The 12,017-nt window shown below is 34.5% G+C and overlaps 1 protein-coding gene and 1 long non-coding RNA gene across 2 annotated transcripts in view; one reads left to right on the top strand and one right to left on the bottom strand.

The window, feature by feature from the left end:
- Positions 1–5,343, top strand: part of LOC110441512 (tyrosine-protein kinase SYK-like) — a 25,630-nt gene extending 20,287 nt beyond the window's left edge. Inside the window, exons 14-16 of the mRNA XM_021484684.1 lie at positions 138–278; positions 1,725–1,837; positions 2,763–5,343. Coding sequence (XP_021340359.1) covers positions 138–278; positions 1,725–1,837; positions 2,763–2,844 — 336 coding nt within the window. The 3' untranslated portion in view covers positions 2,845–5,343. The remainder of the gene's footprint in view (positions 1–137; positions 279–1,724; positions 1,838–2,762) is intronic.
- Positions 5,344–8,436: 3,093 nt separating this feature from the next.
- Positions 8,437–9,398, bottom strand: LOC110441510. Its single transcript, XR_002461878.1, has 2 exons — positions 8,836–9,398; positions 8,437–8,789 (listed from the first exon to the last, which is right to left on the bottom strand). It is a non-coding gene; the product is annotated as an uncharacterized LOC110441510 (long non-coding RNA).
- Positions 9,399–12,017: the final 2,619 nt, after the last annotated feature.

The raw sequence follows: 12,017 nt of genomic DNA, 5'->3' as shown, positions 1-12,017 counted from the left end.
CCCCCCCCCCCCCAAAAAAAAAAAAAAAAAAATCCTACCGATCCATTTTTTTCAGTCATGTTACCTGAAACATAGATATCTATTTTTTGTCCCTTTAATGTCTGTTCCTTTGTAAACTAAACGTTGTATCCCGACAGGCCAGCGAGGCAGGACGGTGGCCGCTGAAGTGGTATGCCCCAGAGTGTGTGTACTACTGGAAGTTTGACACCAAGTCTGATGTATGGAGCTATGGTGTTACACTGTGGGAGGCGACATCATACGGTGAAAAACCATACAGGGTACGTATCTATATTAGTTACACCTGACTTTACTGACCCCCCATGGTAAGAACTTAATGTGATATCCATCATGTATTTAGAGTCTTAAGAATGGTCTTAAAACCTTGGTTAACTGGCACATGCATGTCTGACAACAAGACAAGATCCAATCTCTCTAGAGACTACAAGTAATGTTTGTGTTTGTATAATTAATGCTCTGTAACACGTATTTCTCTGCACAAAAATGTCATAACTTTTGGTATAATTATTAGGAATTCTTCATTCGTTAATGAGATAACACAAAAATGCAGTGGTATTCATACTGAATATGAAAAATTGGGATTGTGGGGTTGTTTTTACAGAAAAATGTTTTGACAATGACACAATATGTACATGAAGATCTAATATTACTTCACTAAGCTAATCGTAATAAGTCGATGGTGTGATAAGGGTAATACTGTACCTGTAAAAATATCTGTGTACTAACTCTGATACTTACCTGTATAAAATACATTAACTACGATACCTGTGTACTTACTTTGATACTTACCTGTATAAAATACCTTAACTACGATACATGTGTACTTACTGTGATACTTACCTGTATAAAATACCTTAACTATGATACATGTGTACTTACTGTGATACTTACCTGTATAAAATACCTCAACTACGATACATGTGTACTTCCTGTGATACTTATCTGTATAAAATACATTAACTACGATACATGTGTACTTACTGTGATACTTACCTGTATAAAATACCTTAAATACGATACCTGTGTACTTACTCTGATACTTTACACCTGTATAAAATACCTTAACTACGATACCTGTGTACTTACTTTGATACTTACCTGTATAAAATACATTAACTACGATACCTGTGTACTTACTTTGATACTTACCTGTACAAAATACCTTAACTACAATACATGTGTACTTACTGTGATACTTACCTGTATAAAATACCTTAACTACTATACATGTGTACTTACTGTGATACTTATCTGTATAAAATACCTTAACTACGATACATGTGTACTTACTGTGATACTTATCTGTATAAAATACCTTAACTACGATACCTGTGTACTTACTCTGATACTTTACACCTGTATAAAATACCTTAACTACGATACCTGTGTACTTACTCCGATACTTACCTGTATAAAATACCATAACTACGATACCTATGTACTTAATCTGATACTTACCTGTATAAAATACCTTAACTACGATACATGTGTACTTACTGTGATACTTACCTGTATAAAATACCTTAACTACGATACCTGTGTGCTTACTCTGATACTTACCTGTATAAAATACCTTAACTACGATACATGTGTACTTACTTTGATACTTACCTGTATAAAATACCTTAACTACGATACATGGGTACTTACTTTGATACTTACCTGTATAAAATACCTCAATTAATTGTCTTTTATATTACCTGTAGAAGATGAAGGGGCAAGAAATATTGGAGTTTGTGGAAAACAACAACAGACTGACCAAACCTGAGCATTGTCCGGAGGACATTTACGTTATAATGTTGGAATGTTGGAAATATGAGTATGTGTTATCTCCCCTTGATAAATATCTAAATTAACAAAACTTTGGTGCACTCCGGTCCCTTGTTCATAAGTTTTACTTTTGATAAAGAATTGTGAGTGTGTCCCAGTTATTCTGAATACAAATGTAAATGTCATTGATATATCATTACATGGGTGTGGGTAAGCATTTGGTTTAAAAACAATTTTCCTGTTTATATAAATTTATTGCTAATCTTCGAAGTTGACTTCCACAGGTAACAGTGTCTAATATATGTTTTAATGCATATTTTATTGGTTGCAATGGACCTTTTCAAATAAACATTCTATAATTTTAAACAAAGTCACTTTCTTGGTCACCCTTTTACTGAGTAACTAATTCTCTATCAAGAAATTTAAATGTTCATATAAATAAAATTTCTCTGTAAAGAAAAAAACAATCAACCACTGAGCTTCCAAATAAAGCAAAATGTCCGGACTATAATATCACAAAATTCAAGTGTAACATATAGTTTAAGTTTAACTCTACACAGGAACCAAAATTGTTGAGGGTAATGTGGTTTTACTGTTCCTACTGTTTCCATAGTGTCACGACTGACGAGGTCCTGTGATAGTGTCATGACTGACGAGGTCCTGTGATAGTGTCACGACTGACGAGGTCCTGTGGTAGTGTCACGACTGAGGAGGTCCTGTGATAGTGTCACACCTGACGAGGTCCTGTGATAGTGTCACACCTGATGAGGTCCTTTGTTAGTGTCACGACTGATGAGGTCCTTTGTTAGTGTCACAACTGATGAGGTCATAGTGTCACGACTGACGAGGTCCTGTGATAGTGTCACGACTGACGAGGTCCTATGATAGTGTCACGACTGACGAGGTCCTGTGTGCGTAAGCCATTAACATGAACTATCATTACACAGAAGTCTAACTGTTTTTTCATTTTTCAGCAAAAAAGAGCGGCCTTCATTTTCGGAGTTAGCGGTGAAGATGGAATACCAGTATAGAAGTCTAAAGGAGAATGGAGGCTGAACATATCTGTAACTGGTGAAGAGAAAAAACTGTTGATTCTACAGTGTTGACAAGTGACACCAATCATGTTTATCACCTAGATTGGTTCTTTATGCTACTTTTAACACAGTGCTACACACATTAAGGGTGAAAGCTTTACCAAGTATAATTATATACCACAAATTCCAGATGGATAACAAGCTAGTTATTCTTTTCTGAAGGACCAGCAAAATGCATGTACCGGTATTCAGTGATAGGAGATGTTTCATTCTTCTTAGTGTAAAAATATGCTTTAAAGTTTTAAATTTTCAGCTGACCAAATCATGATTGTTTAAAAATATTTATGTGCATAGATACATGTTTTTTCTGTACCTTAACTTAAGGAAATTCTTTTACTTCAGTTTTCCATAAAGCATCATCATAGTTTATCTTCAATGAAGAAAATTTGCCTTACATTCAGTTATATTTACATTTGCGCTGCAACCCACTATATGAACATTACCAGAAGAAAAACATTTCATTTGAGTATGAAAGCAAAAACTCTCGTGACGTAACACATGGTTTACTTATGACGTCCTAGATTAGTCTGTTAAATGAGAGTCTTGTCACTTCACTTTGGATAACATGGAGAATGACCCTGCGTCAAACACTTAAATGACTACGATTAATTATTGGCGCCAATTTTAGTTAAATAGGGCCAATGTCGTTTGAAGGACGCACATATACAAAACACATTAGATAAATTAATTATTTAAGAACAAATCATATATGTACTAATCTGTAAAAAAGGTGAATAGTTAGTATACATTGGTGAAACATCAAATATGATGAAAGAAAGAATTCAAGGACACCTACATCTGATTAGATCTGGAGATACATTTAATTCAGTACCACTACACTTCAACAACAACGGGCACACAGTAAAGGATCTCAAAATTGTAAGAATAGAAATGGTTAAGAAGCCCAGAGTAATATTTAGGCTTGAGAGGAGAGGGAGAGATTTTATATTAACAAGTATGGTACTCTCAACCAATTGAATAAAAAAGAATAAGAAATAAGTACAGGAAATTATGACGTCAAAATGACATCTATGACGTCATAAGGTAGTTTCCTTAGTGATGGACATAAACATGGAGGCATTTGATAAAGATGGCTGTGCTATTGAAACATTGTGCAAAAACAAATCATAATTAATGAATTTAAGAACAAATAAATAAAATTAAACACTATGGTTATATAGGTAAAGTGTAAATCTATGGATTGAACGGCATATTTTTAATTTTTATGTCAGTATGAACGCAAATCTGTTACATCTATATTAAACATGAAACGCTAGCGGGCTTCATGCAGTATGGATGTAACCGATTTGCGTTCATACCGGCATGAAAATTAAAAAAACATTGTCCAATCCATATATGTATGCATTACTAATGGCAATTTTAAGTTAAGGAATTTCCTAAAGTTAAGAAAAGTTCTTGGAAGATGAATATCAGTATAGGGCCTGGTACTGTTATCCTACATATTATAGAGGTATTCCTATTTTAGTGCCTTTTGCACCATCTCTGATGTGCTTATTTATGTACAGTGCTAGATGTGAATTTTAAAGGATACAATTTCCAATGTCATTTGCTCAAGCACATAGTTAATTGGTGAACGATAACTTAACATAAAATTTCAATAATATTTAATGTATTTAGATAACTAAAGGATGATTGAAATTCAAATCTAAAATTTGAGAATGTTCATTTAACATATTGATCATATTTTGCAAGTTGTCAGAAATCGTATTTTGAAAACTTCTTGATAACAAGTTGTTAAGCTAACCATGCTTTGAACACAGACCCCATACATGACTCTGCCGATGTCAAGTACATTCAGAGTTAATTAAAATCAAAGCACCTGTACCTAACAGAACTATTCTGGACTGATATATCAATATAGTGTGGGTCAATCCTCTGACAGTAGAGTGTGTATGGTGTGAATACGTGTAAGAGCATATTGCGATAAATTATAGAAAGTTAGGAAGAAAATAGTTTCTTTGAATCACTAATAAAAGCAATATGAATTCCATAAAAGATTAGTTGCCAATTTTGGTACAAAAACTGAAATGGATCAAACTCCATTTTATCCAACTTATTTCATTCATTCTGCAATAAACTCTGGTAATTCCTGATTCGAACAAGGTGCAGGCTTACAATAGGACATTGAAGTGATACTGTTGGCTTTTATTGACTGATCAGCAATAGTAGGCGTATTACCAGATATCGGCTTATTGTTGGATCAATACTGTAGCATATCTACTGTACATTAGATAAGAAAAAAACAGCATTTCTATTACGATCTCAAATGTTTGAAAATAACTGAAAATATCATTTTAACTGTTTGGAAAAGTCGATCTGAAATATTTTACCTAAAATCCTTCCTGCTACTATAGAAACTAAATCCTGTAGATGACTTTAAGAAGTTTCTCTTTACATTGGCCATTTATACTCGGAATCCATGCATACTAAATATAGTGTTGAAAAACAACAAGATTTAACAGACAGTCTCATGGATTTTCAATCCTGCCAATATTTTCAGCATTCAAACATATTATATGCTAAGTAGGAGTGAATCCAGCTATCCACAGAAAGTAGCTACATATATCAGCAGTTCTAAAACTATTTACAAACATTTTAATAAGTAAATGGGATACAACACACAACATACTTTGTAAACAAGCTCATGTGCTCTGCTGTAGAAGTTGTAGGGCACTTAAATTTACATGTGTTTTGTATTAATTCATAGTCAGGAGATGATGAATGTGAAATGATGAAATATATCTGACAAAAACTTTGTCAAACTTATCAAGTTACAGGCACATACTTGCTATCAGTTTTATTTGTACAAGTTGAAATAACTTGTTTCACAATTATTGTAAAATAAATAAAGTTTACAGTCTTATATAACATATTAAGTTACAGACACATACTTGCTATCACTCATACATAAAATTTAAATTCTTGCAAAGAAAACTAAAATACCATCCAAAATCGATTTATTGACAGTATCCATTATTTTTATGATTTTATAAATGAATTCTATAGATTTTGTACAATATAAGATTGTTTTGTAGCACAAGTAAATCACATACAATGGGATCCTGTGTTTTAGTCTGAAGACAGTTTGATGGCATTTTGGTTTTAATTTGAATGCAGATATCTTGAAATATGAAGCAGCTAGTTTGTACATCTTACTGTACATGTACATCTGTATAGCATTCATATCTGTGGTTCATGATGGTAGTCAATTGTTCCTTTGTGACCAGGATTTTTTCTTTCTGTAAGCAATTTGAGGAGAAACTTCATTTCTTGGTCCATATTTAAAAGTCTGCTTTCATGACTAGATAAGAAAATAGCCTGTTGAATGAAATTTTGTGTGAAGAAATTCATTTCATATTAGTTTTGCTGTTGTTTGAAAGTGCTAACAATTGTAATAAATACATATTTCTATTTTGCTAATTTCAGAATGTTCATGTATGTATATTTCTCACTGACACATGCACCATTGATGGAAACAATTATTATCACTATGTAACGGTGCTGGCACTTGCTTTCATATTTATCTAACAGTGTCTCAAAATCAAAATTTTGCTGACCTTTCCAGGCCTATTTCTCGTTTCCCAAAATTATTTTTTCAATTGACCAATCAATGAAGGGTTTTTAAGTTGTCATGGATACAGGTATTTGTTTACAATACATTTGTTAGGTACTTAGACCTGTTTTGTATAATGATCCATTTCAGCATCTAGTGTCCTTTCACTAATTAATAAAAATGTTTTGTTAATAGAATTTATTAACAAGTTAATCAGTTGTTGAGAACACTGTATCAACATTTCCACTGACGTTTTACCCCATAGTTTTTAAAGCTTGGGATAGAGAGTCTGAAACGGAAAATTTAATATTTTGAAGTGTAAAAAAGACAGCTTATTTTTAACCTGATCATTTTTTAAACGAATTGATACTGGATTGATCAGTGTAACACATCAAATATTTCAGAACAATTTCCTGGTTATTCATTAACATAGATTAACACCTGGAAAATGTTCTTCATTTAGTTGTGTACGTATTTATCACTTTTCTAAAATCATCATGTACATATGTATGCTCAACTTTGTCCCTGTCTTTCAATAGTTACATTATGTAGTTTTACATTTTAGATGACAATATTGATTTTATGGTACTCATTTAAATGATGTTTTATGTCATGTCAGTGAGCAATCATATATTTGCATAATCAATCATTATACCCAGGTATTAACATAAAATATTGATGACAAAGTAAACATTTTCTGCTTACATTTATAATTCTAATGCTGTGCAGTACTTGGAGGAAGAGCAGATGACGATATTTGATTGCAGTTAATTGTAACTTATTATGAAATATCTTCATAACAGATAGTGACATATTTTTTCTCTTTAAACTCATAACTTTTTTGTTTCATAAAATATGAATGAACAGACTGAAATTTGTGTCTACCAGACTACCACATGGTTTTACCTTGTGATTGTTTTATCAAATCACAATGCTAATTCTATCAAGATCAATTCTAAACAAATAACATTTAATTTTAGCTTATGATACAAAAATGGGTCTATTTAAGCACAGTAGCACAATATTCGATACATTGTGTATATGCTCTCTATCAATAGGCGAAACGTCCCAGGTAGCATGACATAAGAAATATACAATTTCGTCACATCTTTGTACAGGTAAACAATACTCAGGCTCACTCAGTCATAGCTTGTCAAAGGGACCAGTGGGTCTTGAAACGTTGCGACATGTTAAATGCGTACATTGTTTGTGTGAAAGTAAAACTTTGATATCACATATTTCCAAACTGATGAATCTTATTGAAGGGTCTTTTTGAAGATTTCTACTGACATATACCTATATAAGTGTAATCTGAAATTTTGTTTTAATTCTGAATAATAGTGTAATAATCCCATTTCTCATGAAAACTGGCCAAGTAATACTGAGTATGCCGACATCCTGTCTAATCTGACTGACACAGTTTGTCCCACAAGGGTGTCAGATTAGACAGGTTTACAGTACCATCCATTTGTGTAGGGAAGTTTTCATTAAAAGTATTAAAGTTATTGGCAAAATGATTTGAGGAAAGATTATGATAAATGTATTTGTCACATGTCTACCAGAGTTTGGTTTACTCTAATAACATACTTTAGTTGAAAACAGGGTTTACCTTTTTAGAAGAATGACATTCCAGTTAGCTGCGATGCTGGTCCAGTCATAAACACATGTACATTCCATTTTGGAGATTTTTTGTTTTTAGATGCTCCAGCCATAAAGACATTACATTATGGAGAATTTGGTGTGTTTTTTTAGATGAAATTGCAGATAATATTTTGAAGCATGGTTTTTTAATTTTGAAAAAACAAAATGTCATGTTCACTTTATTCTCGTATGTAAAGTTTGTGCCACGGAATTAGATAAGTCTGTGGTTTGTACATATTTTTACTGTGTATATAATCAAAGCATATCAAGTGAACAATTTCTTGTAAACATTCCAGGCTTTACACCTCAGTTGTAGCCTTACCTGAAGTGTTATTTCCATGTCAGACACCTTTGATTAGTATTGTCCTGGTCATAGAAGTTGTTTTACATGATCTGTTTACCCTATTATAGTAGGCACACAAGCAAGTGTTGGTAAATGGCACAGAATCAGATAATCTAATGGTAATTGATATAAGGTATGCATGCACCATTTCTATCAGCTGGTAAATCATTGTGAAATTCAGAATAAATTTTAGATTTTGGTAAGAGAGGAATATTAATAGTGCTGTATGCCATCATTTGAAAGTGTATATGTCTGTCTTCTTTTAACCTCCAAAGTATCGCATGTCTCTTTGCTGCATTTTACAAACATTGTCCACCTCCACACCCATGTGACTTGTCAGTCATGTGACCTGGTTCACTGTTGTCATGTGACCTGGTCCACTGTTGTCATGTGACCTGGTTCACTGTTGCCATGTGACCTGGTCCACTGTTGTCATTTGACCTGGTTCACCATGGCCATGGGGAAATTTTGACTTGCAAGTGATGCTTACCGATAGTCACATGACCTATTTTACATGTGACTTATTAGCTATGTGACTTGGATGTCATGCAATATCAAAGTCATATCCCTCAGTTGCCACATAACTTGATAGTCATGTGACTTTTGTTGCCATGTAACTTGGAATTCATGTGACTATATGGTCGCATGACTTTTGTTGTCATACATGTTTGTATCTTGTGATGTGGATGTTTTAAGGAAACAAGTCTGTTAAGACTTTTTCTTGACCTTGACCTTATTCTGAGGTCACTTATATCATCATCTTTACATGATGTAACACATTGTTATTCTTTGTATCTCATATAATATGTGCACTGCTGGGAAATTAAAGTGAGTCTTGTTTCCCACAATCGTCTCTATGTAGAAAGATTCATTTGTATACCATTATTTATTACAGTATAGTTTTTGTCACACTTGTCAACTTATTTCATATTTTATCAATAAAATAAATCACCCTGAAAACCTACCTTTATTATTTTATATATAATATCCTCATACTTGATTGGTTGTCTGTGTCTCTGTCTCAAAGTCAACTTTGACATGAATGCTTTATACCAACTTATCACAACAACTAATCAGAAAGGCACTACAGACCTACCAAAGTGTTACTACATTAGTAAATAAAGATGAGTGCTCCATAGCATGTCATACACCCTTGGCTTTATAATATACCCTACTGGAGTCAGTTAATTATTCTTGTGTAAGACAATCTGTGAACCACCCATCTTTCTTTCTTTGTGTGTGATTAGGTCTACATGTGTTTATCATTCATTATGTCCTGTTCTGTGAACTTATTGTTAACAAACTTGCCAAAATCATTGTTTCACAGACTAGATTTATTCAATGCTTTAGTATAGGCCCATATTCCAAAATTGCCGATTTCTCTTTTATCATAATTATTATGTTTCTTACAGCTTGGAAAGCATTGTTAGTCTCATTTCTGGACATCGGACATGGTGGATGAATTTACACCCTACAAGAACACAATGACACATGTATAGGAAACATGCAGTAGACACCACATTGTTACTAAAACATTATAATAATAATAACAATAAACAACATTTATATAGCACCCAATATAATTTGTAAAATTACTCTAAAGCGCTTTACAACATATGGATAATAGTAATGGTTATAATTGTGAAAACAAAGGCTTACAATCACTTTTATACAATAAGCAAGCAATGTGCACATAATTGAACAAATATAGGGTGGTATTTGAAGAGGTGAGTTTTGATGTCCCTCTTGAACTTGGCCAGGGTATTTGACTTTCTAATAGCAGATGGTAAGCTATTCCACAACGTAGCCGAAACCCTCCCAAAGCATCTGTTTCCGTAGGTCACAGTACGAGATTTTGGGACACAACAAAGATTCCGACTCCGACCGAAGTGATCGTGACGGCTGATACAGGGTAACAAGCTCCTGTAGGTACTGAGGAGCTGCATGTTCCATTCAATGCCTTGTATACATGTGTACACAAGAATTTTGTACTGCGACCTGTATCGTGCAGGTATACGTAACCAGTGCAACGAATAAAGCAGAGGTGTGATGTGCTGTCTCTTTTGAGTACGAGTAACTAGCCGTGCTGCAGTGTTCTGGACCCTCTGCAGACGACTAGTTAGTTTGTCAGATATACCGAAGAGCAGGGCGTTACATAATCCAACCGAGAGATAACAAGTGAATGCACCAAAATCTTGCATGCATATGCAGTTAAAAACTGCCGAATACAGCCGATGTTCCTGGTCTGGGGGTAACATGATTTGGCAATAGCGTTCACTTGTTTCTCCATGTTCAGTGAACTATCAAAGTATACTCCTAGGTTTTTAACAGCTGGAACAGACTCAATAGTTCTGGCACCAACCTTGAGCTGGAGAGTCATTGTTCGCTGACACTTTGGGGAAAAGACGATTAGTTCCGTCTTTTCCTGATTAAGCTTAAGCATGTTGGTGTTCATCCAGATACTGATATCTATCAGACAAGCTTCCAGACCTTTCTGAGACTGTATTCCAACTGTCCTGTGGTTTGATGACCATGTAAATTTGTGTGTCATCGCAATCGGCATAGCAATGATAGCGAAGGCTATGGCGACGACAAATTTCTCCAATCAGTTTGCATTTTGGAGTACATACAATATTTTCATGGTCCTAACACCGACCCTTGAGGAACCCAGAAATCGAGTACTTTTTCATGTGAGGTGGAAGATCCGATGGCAACACACATTACACTGTACCTATTACAAGGTATCATATCATTATCTGTATAATGACATTTACATCAACAATTTCTTTAAACGACTTCTTCTTCTTTACCACTGATTGGAGTTTAACTAAATTTGACTGGAAGCATTCCTAGGTGTCGGAGATTCAAAATTGTACAAACGACTTCTTCTGTAGAACTGTGCACTGGATATCGATCATATTCAATCAAAAGCATTCATGGGAGGCAGGGATTCAAAATTGTACAAATTGTGTGGCTTATCCCCCAGGGGGCGGGGCCAAAAAGGGTTATTTGGCTATATTGCTTTAAGCGACTTCTTCTCTCGAACTAAGAGATGGATATCAATCATGTTTGACTTGAAGCATCCCTAGGTGGTGGGGATTCAAATTTGTACAAATGGTGGGGCTGACCCCCAGAGGTTGAGGGAGTGGCCAAAAGGGGGCAATTTGGCTATACTGCTATAAACGACTTCTTCTGTAAAACTATGCCATGGGTATCAATGATATATGGTCAGAAGCATTCATGGGAGGCATGGATTCAAAATTGAACAAATGGTTGGGCGGACCCCCCGGGCTAAGGGATGAGGTCAAAAGAAGGCTATTACTTGGAAATGGTTAAGATCCCCACTATATAACCATATATACAATTTCTGAGTAAAGAGAGAAGAATGCACATTTGCTTTCAGGATGGCCCTAGGGTCTGGCCCCACCCTTGGAGACATAGTCCCTGTGCCATAACTTTAAAACGATTGAGATCCCCACCCAAAACTATATATACAAATGTTGGGCATAAAGAGACAAATGCAGTGATGATATTAGAATATACCCTTGGGTCTGACCGAACCTGTTGGGACCTACTT

This window comes from Mizuhopecten yessoensis, unplaced genomic scaffold, assembly GCF_002113885.1.
Source record: "Mizuhopecten yessoensis strain PY_sf001 unplaced genomic scaffold, ASM211388v2 scaffold716009, whole genome shotgun sequence".
In the NCBI taxonomy this organism is placed as follows: Eukaryota; Metazoa; Mollusca; class Bivalvia; order Pectinida; family Pectinidae; genus Mizuhopecten; species Mizuhopecten yessoensis.
The sequence above is the reverse complement of the archived record's forward strand: the minus strand, read 5'-3'. Positions and strand labels throughout refer to the sequence as shown.